The following is an 18,319-nucleotide window of genomic DNA, read 5'->3' as shown; positions in this document are numbered from 1 at the left end:
TCAAACTATTTTAATTTAAGCCTTGATATAAAAAGTGAATATACGATGTCGCCAGCTGCGTTCAATCGTCAAATATTTGCTTAGAGTCATCTGGATTTGCGATTTATTCTATTCTGCTCGCGACAATAAATTTTATATCATGTATATCATGAGCAAATAAAGCCAAGTATACAATAAAAGGAAATCATAATTTACATTTGGAAGTATGTCCAAATTATATATTTTGCTGAGAAATCAGTATTGTTAATAGCCCAATGTATAAATGTAAATATATAATAATAAAAAAAAAATAAAAACAAAGAAGGCGCATTGTTTAAAAAGAAATGTGTCGTAGAAATAGTCAGTCGTTCTAAAGTAGTTCATCTAAACACATTCGAGCTCTTATAATGTCTAAGATTAAAACAAAAAACGTAGATTTTTAATTCAAAATTTCCGGTATTACATTTGGCACTAAATTCTGAGAAAATTTTCAAATGTCTTTGTATAGATGCTCATCCATATGTCTGAGGAAGCCCATCCTTAGAGGTTTTAATTTTCTGAACAGATATATTGAGCAGCCACATCTTCCAAGTTGTCTTAGCAGCATCCAGCGACTGCCATTTACAACGACTGGAAGATGTAATTCACCTGACGATTCGAATACGAATGGTTGCGATGGAGAAAAGGACAAAGAAAAAGCAGCGGCAGCAAAACAAAAAAAGAAAGATGAAGAAAAAATAAAAGAATATAAGATGCAATGTTTTGAACTTCAGAAGAGAGCACTGGATGAAGAAATCCAATCTTCAAGTGATAAGGAAAAGCAATTAATTCAGGGTATGATGAAGTGTCTGACCGAGGGTATGAAAAAGGCGTGTTCGAAAATAGCTCTAGCAAAACTGTGTGCTGATAAAGAACTTGAGGATCAATGTGCTGCACTAGCTAAAAAAGACAAAGTTAAAGCTATGCTCAAGAAATGTGAGAAGAAAATGGCTAAAGAAAAAGCTAAAAAGCAAAAATGCCCACCTGAGGAAAAGGAGGATAAGAAAAAGAAAAAGAAAAAGAAAGGCAAGAGCAAAGAACAAGCGAAAAAGCCAAAACAGCCAAAAAATAGATTTACACTAAAATTAGAGAAGTGCATCAAAAGCGAGTGGGCCGATGTTTGTGAATGTCGTCAATCTTTTAGCGAAGAGGAAAAGAAAAGACTCTCGAAAGCCTACAAATGTCTAGGACCTGAGATCAAAAGTTTTTGCAGAAAGAAGGTAATAAGCGAAATGTGCAAGGAAGCAGGACAAAACAGGAAGCCTAAGAAATCAGACAAAACAGAGAAAAAAGAAGATGAAAAGAAAGAACAGGAGCTGGAGAAAGCAGTACTCAAAGAACAAGAAAAAGAAGAGAAAAATATGAAACGCCTAGTAAAAGAATTAAAGAAAAAATGCAAAAAAAAGCACGGGAAAGCTCTTAAGAAAAAGTGTAAAGAGGATGCCAAAAAGAAAAAGAAAGCAGCATTAAAAAAGAAATGCAAAAAATTAGCCGAGCAAGAGAAGTGTAAAGAATTAGCTGAAAAAGAGAAGTGTAAAAAATTAGCTAAAAAGGAAAAGGAAGGAGATGAAGAGGAAAACTGCGAAAATGGTGATGAAGCGGAAAAGGAGGTGAAACAAAAGAAAAAGTGTAAAGAATTGGCAAAAAAGGCAAAGAAAGATGCGGAAAAGAAAATGTGCGAAGAAGCTGCTAAAAAAGAAAAGCAAGAGGCTGAGAAGAAAAAATGCAAAGAAGCGGCTGAAAAAGAAAAATGCGCAGAAGCTGCTAAGAAAAAGAAGGAAGCGGCTGAAAAGAAAAAGTGCAAGGAATTAGCTAAAAAAGAAAAGTGCAAAAAATTAGCTGAAAAGGACAAGTGCAAAAAAGGTGGAAAAAAGGGAAAGAAAGAAGGAAAAGATAAGAAGAAGTGTAAAGAATTAGCTAAAAAGGCAAAACAAGCTGCTGAAAAGAAAAAGTGCAAGGAATTAGCTAAAAAAGCAAAGAAAGCTGCCGAAAAGAAAAAGTGCGAAGAAGCTGCCAAAAAGGAGAAGGAGGCGGCTGAAAAGAAAGCTTGCGAAGAAGCAGCTGAAAAGGAAAAATGCGCAGAAGCTGCTAAAAAAGAAAAGGAAGCGGCTGAAAAGAAAAAGTGCAAGGAAGCAGCTGAAAAGAGAAAGTGCAAAAAACTAGCTAAAAAGGCAAAAAAAGCGGCTGAAAAGAAAAAGTGTAGGGAATTAGCTAAAAAGGCAAAAAAAGCTGCTGAAAAGAAAAAGTGTAGGGAATTAGCTAAAAAGGCAAAAAAAGCTGCTGAAAAGAAAAAGTGCAAGGCATTGGCTAAAAAAGCAAAAGAAGCGGCTGAGAAGAAAAAGTGCGAAGAAGCTGCTAAGAAAGAGAAGGAAGCGGCTGAAAAGAAAGCGTGTGAAGAAGCAGCTGAAAGGGAAAAATGCGCAGAAGCTGCTAAAAAAGAAAAGGAAGCGGCTGAAAAGAAAAAGTGCAAGGAAGCCGCTGAGAAGAGAAAGTGCAAAGAATTAGCTAAAAAGGCGAAAAAAGCGGCTGAAAAGAAAAAGTGCGAAGAAGCTGCTGAAAAGGAAAAGTGCGCAGAAGCTGCCCAAAAAGAGAAGGAAGCGGCTGAGAAGTGCAAAAAGGCAGCTGAAAAGAAAAAGTGCAAAGAATTAGCAAAAAAGCTGAAGAAGGCAGCTGACAAGAAAAAGTGCAAAGAATTAGCTAAAAAAGCAAAGAAAGCTGCTGAAAAGAAAAAGTGCGAAGAAGCTGCCAAAAAGGAGAAGGAGGCGGCTGAAAAGAAAGCTTGCGAAGAAGCAGCTGAAAAGGAAAAATGCGCAGAAGCCGCTAAAAAAGATAAGGAAGAGAATGAACAAAATGTTTGTGAAGAAGCAGCTAAGAGGGCAAAAAAAGCTGCAAAACGGAAAAAATCCGAAGAATTTCAAAAACAGTTAGAGGAAGCGGCTGAACAGAAAAAATGCAAGGAAGCGGCTGAAAAGAAAAAGTGCAAGGAATTAGCTGAAAAGGAAAAGTGCGCTGAAGCTGCAAAAAAGGAGAAAGAAGCGGCGGAACAGAAAAAGTGCAAGGAAGCGGCTGAAAAGAAAAAGTGCAAGGAATTAGCTGAAAAGGAAAAGTGCGCTGAAGCTGCAAAAAAGGAGAAAGAAGCGGCGGAACAGAAAAAGTGCAAGGAAGCGGCTGAAAAGAAAAAGTGCAAGGAATTAGCCAAAAAAGCAAAGAAAGCGGCTGAAAAGGCAATGTGCAAAAAGGTTGGGAAAAAGGGAAAGAAAGAAGGAAAAGATAAGAAAAACTGTAGAGAATTAGCTAAAAAGGCAAAGAAAGCTGCTGAAAAGAAAAAGTGCAAGGCATTGGCTAAAAAAGCCAAAGAAGCTGCTGAAAAGAAAAAGTGCGAAGAAGCTGCTGAACAGGAAAAGTGCGCAGAAGCTGCTGAAAAAGAAAAATGTGAAGAAGCTGCTAAAAAAGAAAAGGCAGCTGCTGAAAAGAAACAGTGCGCGAAATTGGCGAAAAAAGAAAAAGAAGCGGCTGAAAAAAAGAAGTGCGAGGAACTGGCCTTAAAAAAACAGTGCGCAGTCCTTTCCACAAAAGAACGGGAGGCGGCATTAAGGTGGAAATGTGCAATAGCGGCTAAAAAAGCAAAAATGGCAGCTGAAAAGAAACAGTGTCAAGAATTGGCGAAGAAGGAGAAAGAGGAGGCTGAAAGAGAAAAGTGTGCAGAGCTGGCTCAGAAGGAAATGGAGGAGGCTGAGAAGAAAAAGTGCGAAGAAGAGGCTCAGAGGAAAATGTGTGCAGAATTGGCCAAAAAGGAAAAAGAGGCCAAGAAGTGTGAAGAGTCTGAGAAGTAAAAATGTGTAGATTTCGACATCGAGGAAACCGAACCGGATGTAAGAAAAGAAGCAAGTAAGCGCAAAAAAAGGAAGAAATCAATTAATAAGTGCTAAGCATCTGCAACGTGGTTAATATGATTAAGCGCAATCAAGACATCCGATAGAAGTCGGCTGACTGTCGAGTGAGGAGAAAGCATCTATAAAAACAAAGTCAAAACTGATAGAAATAAGCGAATGACACCACGGGCTTTTAAAATTAATTATGAAAGAGCTAAAATTTTTAAATCGGATTAATTTTAAGTCTCGAACGTAAAACCAGATATGAAGAATTGTGCTCAAAATGGAAACAACCGAAAAAAACAGATTGAGGAAGAAGGGCTCTCAGAGTGGCTTGAGATATAAATTTATTTGTAATGCAGTAAAAATTTAATAAATTATTTTTAAAGTTTATACATATGTTGAAGATTAATTCCGATGACAACGGTAATAAAAAACACGTAAGAAAGCTTTAGTCGAGACTGCTCGACTACGAGATCCCCTGAACCCTACAAGCAACTGATATTTCAATAATAATTAGCACACACACACGCACTCATACAAACAAACACACGCGCACATACACACTCACATATACAGGCAATTGCGCTTTGGTTGCGCTGCAGTGTTGGCAATATTAGGAGAACCTTTTTGTTGAAAAATTTAATTTCTAGAACGTAATCATGATGTTTAAATGGTTGTGTATACCGAAGTTTCTAGTATTTGATATACGACTTTTACAAAGATGAGGGTAAATTTTAACAAAAACCGATATTGTATAAAATGCATCTAAATATACATTTTGAGACTCTAGCTTGAAAGATGTGGGAGATATAATTTTTTAAGTGATCTTCGATAAGGTTTTTTTCGATAAAAAATATCGGAATGAGATCGTTTTTTAGTGATAAACTCTATATGCGCGCTGTAAATACGGACATTTAAAAAAAGTTTAAGTCTCTAGCTCTTATATCTTCTGAAATCGACGCGTTCAAGCATACGGACAGACAAACGGACAGGGCTAAATCGATTCAGCTCGTCGCCCTGATCATGAATATATATACTTTGTGGGGTCTGCCACGCCTCCTTCTGCCTGTTACATACATTTCAACGAAACCATTATACCCTGGTATAACAAATAGCGGTTTAACTACAAAAAAGTTATGTTACCTTCTAGTGATTAATGGTACGATGAAATAGGTTTCACCAGTTGTGAAATTTTCCCAGTTTATGAATCTGCTACTTTTCGCAAATCTTAGCTTAAACATTGTACTCCTAAATTACGCTCTCGTTCATCTTCTTCTTCGTCAGCCATTTGCTATCTTCGCACTCAATTCAACTATCAACCGTCTCGTGGCCATCGATGTGGTTCAGTATCAATAGATTTATATGGTATTGATCTTTTGAATGCATCAAGTAGTAATTGTTGTCTTAGTTTTCACTGATTCAAACCAGGTATACCCTCATCCCTTTGAAAATGCGAAAAGGAATTGCAGAAGGAAGCGTGGGAGACACCACAAACTATAGATATTCTTGACCAAGGCGATTCGCTGAGCAGATTTAGCCCCGTCCGTCTGTCTGTCCGTATCAAAGCCTAGATCGTAGAAGTTATAAGCGCTAGAGAGCTGAACTGTAGACTCGACTATACGCAGTTCAAGATTATATTTTTGTCGATAACTCAATCGATATCTTTTTATCGACGATAACCGATAAATTGATTTTGCTTCTTTCAGCATAGTTTTAACGCCATAGAAAAAACGTATAAATTCGCGTATAAAAGAATTGCAGAATGATTAGAATATCATCATGTAGGGTTCATGGTATCTCCTAGTCGAGCTTACTTCTTCAATATGAGCTTATATTTAGTAGGGCCAACGGTCTGCAGTTGTTGAGTTGGATGGGTTTACTATGGCAAAAGTATGGTTATATCTTGATTTGGATTGTCGCCAGTCTCAAAATATAAAATGACTTTTGCGTTACGGCTCCCGTTGCAGTTGGTTTATTACTGAAAAACTGAAAAACACTCAGTTTATAAATCGAAATAAATAAATTGCAAAGTATGCTGTACATATTTCCATTTCCAATGAGCTTTTCTGGTGTGTAATATTTCCTCAGTAGCAAGCAGACAAGCTTCGGGTTGAAGTTGTTTTCGGTCCAAAATTTTCCAAATTTTTTTTTCAAAATTTAACAAAAAATTAAAATATTTAAAACTGTAGTTTGGCACAAAATCCGATTTTTTTATTTTTAATAATTCAAGATGTTTCTAAGTCGCTTGGCTTGTGTTCTTCCACGTAAAGTTATAGTCCGCAGTGTTGCCACCTTAAATGGCCCTGTCGAACCAAATGGTCTGCCACGGTCTTCGTTAGACGGCTATCAACAGCGATTCCAATTTAGCAAAAAATGTGAAGATGAAGCAAAAAAGAAATGTGCAGAAGCAGCTGCCAAGAAGAAGTGCGCAGAGGCTGCCAAGAAGGAGAAGGAAGCGGCTGAGAGGAAAAGGTGTGCAGAAGCTGCTAAAAAGGAAGCTGAAAAGAAAAAGTGTGCAGAGGCTGCTAAAAAAGCAAAGGAAGCGGCGGCAAAGAAAAAGTGTGAAGAGGCAGCTCTAAAGAAAAAATGCGAAGAGGCTGCTAAAAAGGAGAAGGCAGCGGCTGCAAAGAAAGAGGCTGAGCTCAAAAAGAAGTGTGCAGCTATTGCCAAAAAAGAAAAGGATGCAGCACTGAAGAAAAAGTGCGCAGAGGCTGCGAAGAAGAAGAAAGAAGCAGCAGCTAAAAAGAAGAAGGCAGCGGCTCAAAAGAAAAAGTGTGAAGAGTTAGCTCAAAAGAAAAAGTGCGCAGAGTTGGCTAAAAAGAACAAGACTGACTCTGACAAAAAGAAGTGAGCCAGCGACCCAAAATGTGAAATTCTTGAAAGTATAGATTACGCAAGTGAAGCACCCAAGCAATCCTGACATGTGTCTAGACAGAATCAGAAGAAACGTGTAAATACGCGACAGAAGGGGTCCAATAAATGTGAAGTGAGAAACAACTGCTTGAGAGAATAAAGAGGCTCCTACCAAACAACGATGAGAAGACTGGACTTTGTGCTTGCAAAGTGGTCTTAAAAAATAAAGAATTCCTACTGTAAATGCGTAAACCAGATATATAACAGATCAGAATGAAGAAAAGAATTAATTTAAGTGTAACACAGTATACAAATATACTATAAATTATTTCGAAAGTTTCCATGTGTTTATTCATTTTTGTAGTTTTGTATAAGGAGCTGGGTTCAAAAGTGCTTTAGGTGGGCTCTGATTGGCGATAACGCATATTATAATAAAAAATGGACCAAGTGCGACTATGATTTATTAAGGCTATTTTATTCGCTGACATTTTGAAAGATATACTTGTGGCGCCTACTAGAAAGAACATTATAAAAATCGAAAAGCTAACTTGATATCAAATAGGTTGTCAGGCGTTTCTGGAGTGAAAAGGAGACATACGCTCCTGTCGTCTGAGCAATCTCTTTTAGTTTTAGTCACATTAAATTTGCAAGGGGAAAATGCCGATGTGTCACGCCCAGTAGACATACAATTTTTGCGAATTTTATTGAAAGGGTCTGACTGCACACAGCGAGCAATATCATACGATTGTTCGCAACAATTTAATATGCAAATTGGGCACATACTTGCATTTATATCAGTCTTCACTAGCGTCGAAATGGCTCATGGACTTTGCAAAAAAACTGTTATTAGAGGCATTTCATAATATCCCAATTTGACCAAATGAAATTGAATCTGACAGCGATTGGCTTGGAATCCGTAGGAACAAAATATAGTTAAAAGTACAAAATAAATAAATGTTGAATCCACAGAAAATGTAATGATTTCATGCTAATTAATCCCTATATAAGAATAAACAGTACTCTGAATAAATAAATATATATTATAATTAAACTGTAGTGCCTTTGCAAATAGTAATGAGTATCGTCTAGTCGAGTACTCCCGTTTTAGTACCGGCAAGCCGCATGATTTTTACAAATCAAAGTATACAAAGTTTGACTGAACCTTGTAGGTATTGATGGAGATGTTTCTATTTCATCAGTCTAACTCACTCACTCGTTCGGCTCAGTTCAATTTTGGCTTTTAAAAATTCAAAATTTTAGTCGAAATTATAAATATTTTTTTTAAATAAAAAAAATATATTTTTTTTGGTTTTTTAATTGAATTGAATTCAACATGAATTTTTTCGGCCGTCTTGTTTGCGCTTTGCCCCGGCCAGCGATGCTCAGAACTGTTTCTACCCTAACTGGGTCTTTGGGATATAAATTTCTACCCCGGGTTACATTTAATACCATCCAACGGGTTTCATATGCTAAGAAATGTGGTAAGGACAAAGATGCAGACTTAAAGAAAAAGTGCGCAGAGGCAGCCTTGAAGAAGAAGTGTGCAGAAGCTGCCAAAAAAGAGAAAGCGGCTGCAGAAAAGAAAAAGTGTGAGGCTTTAGCTAAAAAGGAGAAAGAAGCCGCCGAAAAGAAGAAGTGTGCAGCCTTAGCCAAGAAGCAGAAAGAAGCTGCTGAAAAGAAGAAATGTGCAAAATTAGCTAAGAAGGGAAAGAAAGGAAAGAAGGGAAAGAACGGAAAGGGTAAGAAGGGAAAAAATGGAAAGAAGGGAAAGAAGGGAAAGAAAGATGAGCTGAAAAAGAAGTGTGCTAAGCTGGCCAAAAAGAAGCAGGAAGAAGCTCTGAAGAAAAAGTGTGCAAAGGCAGCTAAAGCTAAAAAGTGTGCTAAGGACGAAGAGGAGTAAAGCAATAGCAACGCGACAGACGCTGAGAACAGATTCAAGTACAAGCAACAGGCAGAGAGAAGACTTCATTTCAATCTAAACGAGCAAGGGCCAAAAATCACATGCTGAGGCCGCTATTCAACGAGCAGCTTAAAAACAAAGATGAGGCTACTGCGGAGTGACGGGTTGAACTGAAGGCTCGCATCTAAGAATTATGTAGAATGTGTAGGCTTTGCATGATATTTTCGAGTACAAGGTTTAGAAATGTACAGATAGTTCAGATGCAGGAAACGGCTTGAAGTTAAGGAATTCAGATAAAAATTTCAGCGTATTATGATTAATAAAATATAAATTGATATTTATTTATAAATCATGCAGTGTTTTTATCTATGTATGAATTTTGGGAATATAATGGTGTGAAATCAATTATAAATCGCAAACTTATAGCGTATTTAAATATTCGTTTCATTTCATGTCTCATTTTATTATGCAGAAGCTAGTGCTTGACATATTATATTCAGTGTATAAACTAGAACCCGTTGAAAATGGGAAATCATTTTTAATATAGTTGCATTTTCAACCCTGTTTTAATGGGTTAAAATATTTGATGAATTTCTTTTAACAAAAAATATGAAGTCGAGTTTTATAAATCATAAATTGGATTTGACATTATGCCAGAGCTCGTAGCTGCGCTGAGGCACTCTGAAAGAGCTTTAAATCCCCTCTCCTAATACAATATATTGTATAAAAACCGTTTATTTCTGTATTATTCCATTTTCGAAAGACACAACAAAACACGCAAGCTGTATGCAAACCCTTTTTCTGTAGCAGAGCCTACTTACTGATGATTCCCGTCCAAATGACACTGTTTTTAATTTCAGCAGCACCTCAGTCTAAAATAGAGATTCATCACACACATATAGGTTACTTTTGATTTGAAATAATGTCTAAATTTCGCTAAAACCATAATTAAAGCTGGATAAAATTCACAATATATAATTTTAATGTTTTATTTAGAGCCGCCAAATCTTATATAATAAATTCAAAATGTTGTTTTGTCGTGTTTATTGCGGGCTCATGCGTAAGGCCGTATACAGAGGTATTTCGCTAGTAACTGGATCCTTGGATCAAAAGTATCTGCAACGAGATAAAGTGAACAACTTCCAAAGGATTCCTTATAGCAAGAAAAGTGATTCATTCTCCGAGCCTTGCAGTAAGGAAGCGAAGAATAATCAGAATGAGTGCACAGGACCTGATAAGGGTGGTAAGAGTACAGTAGACTCTGAAGCTGAAGCCTTGGAGAATCAGGCAGATAAAGATAAGCTTCAACTATTCGAAGAATTGTGTATGGCGGAGCGAAGAAGAGCTTTTGCTAAGGATATACAGTCATTGGATAAGACCGAGCAGGCCGTATTAAAAAGTATGTTACCGTGTCTTGAGAAGGGCATGAAACGAGAGTGTAAGGAGGAATCAAAAAGGAAGCTTAGGCGTGAGAAACGCCTAGATGCGAAGTGTTCCTTGATGGCTAAAAAAGATAAGATTAGAAAGTTATTAAAGTACTGCGAAAATGAAAAAAACCAGAAAGAAAAAAATAAGAAGACAGGCAAGGGCGATCAGACGGCTAACAAGAAGTCGGAGACATCGACAAGTAAAACGAAATCTGAGAACAAAGTTGAGAAGATCGATCCCATAGCAAATATATGTTTGTATTTGCAATTGTGTAAGAATACATCGGAGTGTCCAGGAAGGAAAGACAGCCCAAAAGATCAATACTTATTAAAACTAAAGAAGGCCATTAGGCAAGAGTGGACCGATATATGCCAAATTCGACAAAAATTAACAAAAGTAGAACAGCAGAAGCTTTCGGCTTCCCACAAATGTGTGGCATCTCAAATTAAGCGAATTTGCAAAATGAAAGTATTGAAACAGATGTGCAAGGAAAGTAAGAAATTTTATTCCGAAAAACAGAGTAAAGGATGTCGTCAATCACAAAGTAAGCCGCAAACTAGTACGAATGACGGAATATTTAAAGATCAAGAGCAAAATGTAAAAGGGTCTAGTAACTTAGGGGTAGGAGAAAACGACAAAGCGCAAATATTCGAGTGTGGGGCTTCTAAGGAGGATAGGAAAGTTCAGAAGAATAAAGAAGAGAAACCGAGGAACAAGGAAGATTTGAAGGCTTTTAAAAAGGATGATAAGAGGAGAGAGAGCAAGAGCAAAGGAAATGAGAGTGAAGAAGAGGCCCTGAGGAAACAATGCAAAGAGGCGGCTAAAAGAAAACGTGAATTTAAAAAGGCCCTAGCTCAATTGAAGAAAGACGCCGAATGTAAAAAAAGGCAAGAGCAAGAGATTCTTAAACAGCGGGCAAAAAATGAGTCTCTCCAACAACGCATAGAAATAAAAGCTGAATTGGAAAAGAGAGAACTCGAATATCAAAAGAGAAAGAAAGACGAGGAGATTTTACAAAAAAATTGCGATGAAGCAGCTCTACGGAAAAGGCTAAGGGCCCTAAAGAAATTATGTGAAGAAAAGATTCTTAAGAAAAAGAAAGAGGCGGAGGTTCTCAGAGCAATGTGCCGGGAAGACGCTCGCAAGAAGGAAAGCCAAAATGCCGAAAAGAAAGACAATGATTATAAGAAAAGTGCTGCAAAATATTCCGAAAACATGACTGACAACAATAAAACAGAGGTGGAGAAAAACAAGGCAGCTTCTGGTGAAAATATCGAAGCTGATACTCTGGATATGAAATTCAAGGAACTAGAATTAAAATGCGCGGAGGAGATGCGTAAAAAGAAAGAAGAAGAACAAGCTCTGAAGAACAAACAAACAGATGGTATCGACGATTAGTAGTACAGTTATCCAAATTACAGATTTATATTTATATTTATCAATAAAAGAATAACATGTATTGTATATGCTTTTTGAACAGAAACTTTAAGAACAATGGTTTTTAAGATATGCTAAGTAGGAGAAATGAATTGTAAATATAGAAGTAATATAATTTAATTAAAAATTCGACACGTTTATGACTTTTCTTTTTACGGTATTTCTCGCAAATGTACGAAAATGGATATATAAAATTGTAATCTTTTGGTTAGGATATCTAGTACTCCTTTTTAAATGTGTATATTCAAAAAGTTGGAAAACACAACTCAGATCAAAAAGATCAAGTCTAGAATACAGAAAATTTTTGGATCACACTATGTCAAAATTTTAGCTATAACACTTTCTTAGTAATTACAAAATTGTATATTTATTTAATTTGCGGTATTAGTATTTAAATTAAGCCAATCAGCATGTCTTTTAATAGATTCACTTCCGTTTGTATGCGTAAGTCAATTCTGAGAAGCATTTTTATTCTTACGGGCTGTTTAGATGGTATGCATTCCACGAAACTTCCGTTAAAATACACACCATGTGTGTCCTATAGTAAAAAATCAGACTCAGCCGCGGGTTCTTCTGATGATTGTCCTTGTAACGTGTATTCAAAAATATTGGATAAAAAGGAAAAAGAAAAAGAGAGAAATGAAGCGGCCTGCAGAAAGCTGAAAGAGGAACAACAGCTTAAGCAATATGAAGAAAATTGTCTGATTGCTCAAAGAAAGCGACTTGCCGAGGAAATGCAGTGCATGGATAAGAAGGAAAGAATGGCTTTGGAGGGCATGATGAGCTGTCTAACGCGTGGCATGAGAAAGGCCTGCAAAAAACTAGCACATAGGAAGCTTCGCAACGATAAAGAGCTTGAACAAAAATGTGCTGTGCTGATTAAAGCTGCAAAGATTAAAAAGATATTAAAGCAGTGCGATAAAAGGAGAATGAGTGCTAATTGTGCTGGGGATAAATACAAAGAGGACTCTAAAAAGAAAATGAAAAAGAAGTGTAAGAAAAAGAATGCTAAGACAGAAGAGCCCAAAGCGGAGCAAAGGTGTAAGGATAGTAATGAGCAGAAAGATAAGAAGAAGAAATGCAAATCTGAAGAGAAGTCAAAAAGTAATAGTGTAAAGGGTGAGAAAAAGGAACAAACTGATTGTAATAAAGTTGATAAACAAAAGTCAGGAAATGAGGATTGCGATCCAATTGAAACTATTTGTAACTCCTTGTGCAGCAACGGTAAAATTGACAATACCCCAATAAGTCCCCAGAACAAATATTTAATAAAGTTGGAGAAATGTATTCGAAAAGAATGGTCAGATATCTGCAAGTGCCGTGAAACATTGAGCAAACGTGAGAAAATCCAACTGGCGCGTTCTCATAAATATTTGTCGGCTCATATCAAAGAGCAATGTAGAAAAAAAGTATTGGCGGAAATGTGCGAAGCAATTAAAACAACGTGTTCCAAAGATAAAGCTGCTGAATGTAAAGCATGTAAAGAGAGGGCGAAAGCAAAGAAGAAAAAGGAGCCTACTATATGCGAGGAGATCTGCGAGAATAAGGAACTACAGAAGGAGCTGATGGAGGCAAAGTGCGAACAAGATGAGTTTATCAAGAGCGAAGTAGAAAAATTGAAGAAAAAGTGCTTAGAAAAAGCTTGTAAGAAGACAGAAGAGAAGGAAGAAGAAAATAAAGACCCGAATAAAAAGACTCAAGAGAGTGGACCAACGAAAAAAAGCGACAAAAACAAACAGAAACAACAAAGAAAACAATGCGAAGAGGAAAAGAAGAGACAGGAAGAGGAGGCTGAAAAGAAAAAGTGCGAAGAGCTGGCTATTAAAGAAAAGTGTGAATCTCTCAAAAAAAGATTGCAAGAGGATGCCATAAGAAAAAAGTGCGCGTTGCTGAGAACGCGAGCAGTTATAGAAAAGCAAAAGGAAAAAGAAGAAGCTCAGAAGAGAGAGTGCGAAAAGTTGAAGAAGCAGAAAGAGTGCGAGGAAAAGCAGAAAAAGTCTTCAAAAAACAAATGCGAGCAAGACAAAAAGAACCAAGAAATCGCTGAAAAGAAAGAGCGCGAAGCAGAAATTCTGCATCAAAAGTGCGAAGCACTTATTAAAAAGATAGAGAAGCAATTGCAAGATGTGACTGAAAAGAGAAAAGTGGGGAGGGCACCCAAAAAAGAGTGTGAGGCAGAAGTGGATACAAAGCAAGCAGATGAGAAGAAGCTCAAGGAAAAATGTGAGAAAGAGGCGTTAAAGGAAAAGTGTAAAGCTCTAAAAAAAAAATTACAAGGTGTTACTAAGAAAGAGTGCGCGGGTGAAAAGCAGAATCACGAAGACAGGGCCCAAAGTAAAGACGAGAAGAAAGGCAAAGAAATCGATTTAGAAGAAAAGTGCAAAGCTCTCAAACAAAAATTAAAAGAAGACGCTTTACGAATTAAGTGCGCGATGATAAAAATGCGAGATTTCGAGGGAAATGAAAAGCAAAGTAAAGAGGCGGAAAAAAAGAAATGTGAGGAGGAAAAGAAACTAAAAGAGGAGCAGAAAAGAAAAGAAGAAGCTGCCAAGTGTGAAGATCTGAAGAAAAAGCAGGAGGAAGACGCTCTCAGAGTAAAGTGCGCCAAGAAAAAAATGAGAGAGGAACTTGAAAAGAAAGAAAAAGAAGAAGCGCAAAGAAAAAAGTGCGAGGAGGAGAGAAAACAGAAAGAAAAAAAGCGAAAAGAAGAGGAAGAGTGCGAAGCTCTTAAGAAAAAGCAAGAGGAAGACGCTGTAAGAGCGAGGTGTGCAAAGAAAAAAATGAAGGAAGAGCTTGAAAAGAAAGAAAAAGAAGAAGCACTAAGAAAAAAGTGCGAGAAGGAGAAGAAACAGAAAGAGGCTCAGGAAAAAAAGCGAAAGGAGGAAGAAGAGTGCGAAGCTCTTAAGAAAAAGGAAGAAGAAGACGCTATTAGGGCAAAGTGCGCAATGAAAAAAATGCAAGAGGCAATCGAAAAGAAAGAGAAAGAAGAAGCGCAGCGAAAAAAGTGCGAGGAGGAGAAGAAACGTAAAGAGGCAGAGGAGAGAAAACGAAAGGAAGAAGAAAGATGCCAATCTCTTAAGAAAAAGCAAGAAGAAGACGCTATTAGAGCAAAGTGCGCAATGAAAAAAATGCAAGAGGCAATTGAAAAGAAAGAGAAAGAAGAAGCGCAGCGAAAAAAGTGCGAGGAGGAGAAGAAACGTAAAGAGGCAGAGGAGAGAAAACGAAAAGAAGAAGAAAGATGCCAAGCTCTTAAGAAAAAGCAAGAAGAAGACGCTATTAGAGCAAAGTGCGCAATGAAAAAAATGCAAGAAGCAATTGAAAAGAAAGAGAAAGAAGAAGCGCAGCGAAAAAAGTGCGAGGAGGAGAAGAAACGTAAAGAGGCAGAGGAGAAAAAACGAAAGGAAGAAGAAAGATGCGAAGCTCTTAAGAAAAAGCAAGAAGAAGACGCTATTAGAGCAAAGTGCGCAATCAAAAAAATGCAAGAGGCACTTGCAAAGAGAGAGAAAGAAGAAGCGCAAAGAAAAAAGTGCGAGGAGGAGAAAAAACAGAAAGAGGCCAAGGAGAAAGAAAAGAAGGAAGGAACATCTAAGGCAAAGTGCGACTTTCTTAAGAAATTAGCAGAACAAGATGTTATTAAGAAAAAATGCGCAATCAGAAAAATTCGTGATGCTACCGGTAAAAAGCAAGAAGACGCTATTCGACAGAAGTGCGCAATAAAAAAAATGCGAGAGCAAGAAGAAAAGGAACAAAAAGAAAATGAGGCGCGCACAGCAAAAGCTCTTTTGTTTCGATCCACTCTTTACAAAACAAATTCCAAGCAGGACTTTCAGGCCGGCAACAAGGTATCCATTGTTGGCGCTGGACCCGTGGGCATGGGCTGTGCCTTTGCCCTGCTAACAAAACGCGTCACGAATAATATAGCCATCTATGATGTAAAGAACGACTTAAGTACTGCTCAGCGCGACGACCTCCGACACGCATCGCTCTTTCTTCAGAACTGCAACATTGACAACAGCAGCACCATTGAGAGCACCAAAAACTCTCGCGTTGTAGTAATTGCGGCTCGACCGAGCAGTAAGCCAGACGAATCATGCGAGGATCAGCTCCATAGATCGGCTGAGATGATTAAGCAAATCGCTCCTGAATTGCTCAAGCAGAGTCCAAAGGCTGTCTTCATCGTTGTGTCAAGTCCCGTAGATGTGATGGCTTGGGTTGCCCGCAAGATCACCAATTTGCCCTATGAACGCTGCTTCAGCACTGGATGTCACTTGGATACAGCGCGTTTCCGCATGTTTATAGCCCAGTTAGTCGGGGTCTCCACGAGCTCTGTTCAGGGAATGGTGTTGGGCGAGCACGGAGACACTTCCGTGCCAATATGGTCCTCCGTTAGTGTGGGCGGAACTCTACTAAAGGACTTGCTACCGCCCATAGGTACTGAAAAAGATCCGATGGCTTGGTCAAATGTTCACAAGAGCGTAGTTAATGCGGCTTATAAAGTAATCGCTGGTAAGAATTATACGAATTGGGCGATCGGTCTCACCGTTTCCGATGTTGTGTCTGCCATCTTCGAAAACAGTAATCGCATCTTGTCATTGTCAACGAATGCGAAGGGCATGTGTGGAGTAGAAGACGAGATTTTTCTGTCGTTGCCTTGCATTGTTAACCAGTGGGGTATTTATGGAGTGTTACATCCTCAACTTTCAGATTGGGAGAAAGAGAAGTTCAAGATGTCAGCAACAAAATTACTAAATACACAGAATAGTATTAAGCTCTAAGCACCAGATTTTAGTAAAGTTTCAATATTCTTAATAAATTACTTTTAATTGGTGTGGGCAGAACGTTGTGCCGGATTCAGAAATTCCATTGAAATTTGCGTTCTGTTTTAACTGTTTTAGTAGAGCGAAAAGGAAGTAAAAGTACAGCTGAACGCCAAGATTCGTTCTTGGTGGTACAGCTTTTCCTTCAAAATCCTCCATGAACAAAACAAACAAAATTAAATTTTTTCGGTTCAATCAATCAAGAAACTGGTGAGAAGTTCGTGCGAAGCAAGTCGTTCTCTATTATTGTCTTTCGTCTATAAAATTTCTGTAAAACACATGCTGATTGTAGTCATTGATAAATGGACATCTTTTATTAGTCACTAAATTCTGGGTCATCTACTTTCAATGCTTTTGACCACATGTATTCAAAATTTATGAAATAAATATGTATCGAAATCCAAAGCAACATTTTGCAATAACTGTCAACTTTTTGAAAGAAAATTTTATTGGAAACAAACATTAATGTTCATTTCATATTCAAAATTAATCAACAGGCTTCTCTTAAAATAACAAGCACGAAACGAGTATCTAAAAATGTTTAGGTTTTAAACAAAATTAAGTCAGTGATTTCTTTTTTTTTTTTTTTTTTTTTTTTTTTTTTTTTAATTACCCTAGTATGATGATCAAATCCTTATCTTATAGTGTCTATAAGAGGTTTCCCAAATTCGAAATTTTCAATAGTACAAAGCCTCTAACTGGCGATTTAATACTAGCTAGATGTTCACGCTCATATTCCGACTCATCCAGCTGCAAAGACGATAAACTTTTCGATGATTTTCGCGATTGCTTGTATCGACGCTATCAAAAACAAGACGTGCAATGTGGAAACAAAGTATCAATTGTCGGAGCCGGCGCCGTTGGCACTGCGTGTGCTATAGCCCTACTGTCCAAAGGCATCACCAACAACATAGCTCTCTATGATGTGAGGAAAGAGTTCTGTTCTGCAGAGCGCCAAGACCTGCTACAAGGATCGCTTTTCCTACACAACTGCAAAATTGACAATCGGACTACTATCGAGTGCACAAAAAACTCACGCGTGATTGTGATCACGGCTGGAGTGCGTAGTAAACCGAACGAGTCACGCCAGAATTTGGTCCACAGGTCGGCAGAAATCATCAAAAAAATTGCTCCTGAATTGCTCAAGCAGAGTCCAAAAGCTGTCTTCATCGTTGTGTCAAATCCAGTCGATGTAATGACTTGGGTTACCCGCAAGATCACCAACCTACCCTATGAGCGTTGCTTCAGCACTGGATGTCACTTGGATACAGCGCGCTTCCGCATGTTTATAGGAAAGTTATTGCGAGTGTCAACGAGCTCGGTGCAGGGAATGGTGTTGGGAGAGCACGGAGACACTTCCGTGCCAATATGGTCCTCCGTTAGTGTGGGCGGAACTCTACTAAAGGACTTGCTACCGCCCATAGGTACTGAAAAAGATCCGATGGCTTGGTCGAATGTACACAAGAACGTAGTTGATGCGGCTTATAAAGTAATCGGGGGTAAGGGCTACACAAATTGGGCGGTCGGACTTACCGTTTCCGATGTTGTGTCGGCCATCTTCGAAAACAGTAATCGCATCTTGTCATTGTCAACCAATGCGAAGGGCATGTGTGGGGTTAAAGAAGAAGTTTTCCTATCGTTGCCTTGCATTGTTAACAAATGGGGTATTTATGGAGTATTGCATCCACAACTATCAGATTGGGAAAAGAACAAATTCGAGGAGTCAGCCAAAGTAATGCTAAAGCTACAGAATAGTATTAAATTCTGAAAATGCATGTTGTCTGAGGCATTACAATAAAAAACATGAATTATTAGTGGAACAGCAACCTATAATGGAATAATATATATATTACGTTGTTAATAAATAAAGTGCTTTTGGGCAATATATAAAATTTCGTTGTCTCTTATTATTCCATACTTATATGGTATCCCAAACTTTAAACGATTTGAAATGTTTGTCAACTCTGATAAAAATAAACAGACAGAAAGAA

General features: G+C 37.8%; 7 protein-coding genes across 9 annotated transcripts in view; all 7 read left to right on the top strand.

The window, feature by feature from the left end:
- The window catches only part of tei (irregular chiasm C-roughest protein teiresias), a 197,188-nt gene that overhangs the window by 64,853 nt on the left and 114,016 nt on the right, over nucleotides 1-18,319 (top strand). The gene's annotated exons all lie outside the window — the stretch shown is intronic.
- On the top strand, nucleotides 323-7,082 carry LOC108654946 (uncharacterized). 3 transcript variants are annotated; one of them, XM_089262069.1, is made up of 3 exons: nucleotides 323-1,718; nucleotides 2,004-2,263; nucleotides 6,366-7,082. In XM_089262069.1, the coding sequence occupies exons 1-3, from the start codon at nucleotides 474-476 to the stop codon at nucleotides 6,742-6,744; spliced, it is 1,884 nt and encodes a 627-aa protein (XP_089118195.1). In that variant the 5' UTR covers nucleotides 323-473; the 3' UTR covers nucleotides 6,745-7,082. The 3 variants fall into 3 exon arrangements, with proteins under 3 accessions (XP_089118195.1, XP_089118196.1, XP_017962053.1); XM_089262070.1 differs by having other exon boundaries at nucleotides 324-1,718; nucleotides 2,004-2,017; XM_018106564.3 differs by lacking the exons at nucleotides 323-1,718; nucleotides 2,004-2,263 and having other exon boundaries at nucleotides 5,966-7,082.
- On the top strand, nucleotides 2,268-4,283 carry LOC149091148 (uncharacterized; the record flags this gene model as incomplete). The annotated part of the gene is made up of 1 exon (XM_089261968.1): nucleotides 2,268-4,283. A coding segment is annotated over one exon (1,584 nt), but the record flags the coding sequence as incomplete, so codon positions are not given.
- LOC108654947 (uncharacterized) lies at nucleotides 7,935-8,782 on the top strand. Its single transcript, XM_018106565.3, has one exon. It carries the CDS (start codon nucleotides 8,080-8,082, stop codon nucleotides 8,644-8,646), a length of 567 nt encoding a protein of 188 aa, XP_017962054.1. The 5' UTR covers nucleotides 7,935-8,079; the 3' UTR covers nucleotides 8,647-8,782.
- LOC149091147 (uncharacterized) lies at nucleotides 9,507-11,638 on the top strand. The gene has a single exon (XM_089262071.1). It carries the CDS (start codon nucleotides 9,673-9,675, stop codon nucleotides 11,470-11,472), a length of 1,800 nt encoding a protein of 599 aa, XP_089118197.1. The 5' UTR covers nucleotides 9,507-9,672; the 3' UTR covers nucleotides 11,473-11,638.
- LOC149091146 (uncharacterized) lies at nucleotides 11,762-16,737 on the top strand. The gene has a single exon (XM_089261251.1). The coding sequence runs from the start codon at nucleotides 11,922-11,924 to the stop codon at nucleotides 16,284-16,286; it is 4,365 nt and encodes a 1,454-aa protein (XP_089117377.1). The 5' UTR covers nucleotides 11,762-11,921; the 3' UTR covers nucleotides 16,287-16,737.
- Nucleotides 16,933-18,154, top strand: LOC115565776 (L-lactate dehydrogenase B chain). Its single transcript, XM_030391245.2, has one exon. The coding sequence runs from the start codon at nucleotides 16,948-16,950 to the stop codon at nucleotides 18,094-18,096; it is 1,149 nt and encodes a 382-aa protein (XP_030247105.2). The 5' UTR covers nucleotides 16,933-16,947; the 3' UTR covers nucleotides 18,097-18,154.

Source organism: Drosophila navojoa, chromosome 5 (assembly GCF_054131105.1).
Source record: "Drosophila navojoa isolate 15081-1374.11 chromosome 5, UAZ_NAV_1.0, whole genome shotgun sequence".
NCBI classification, from domain to species: domain Eukaryota; kingdom Metazoa; phylum Arthropoda; class Insecta; order Diptera; family Drosophilidae; genus Drosophila; species Drosophila navojoa.
This window is presented reverse-complemented; position numbering and strand designations above follow the sequence as displayed.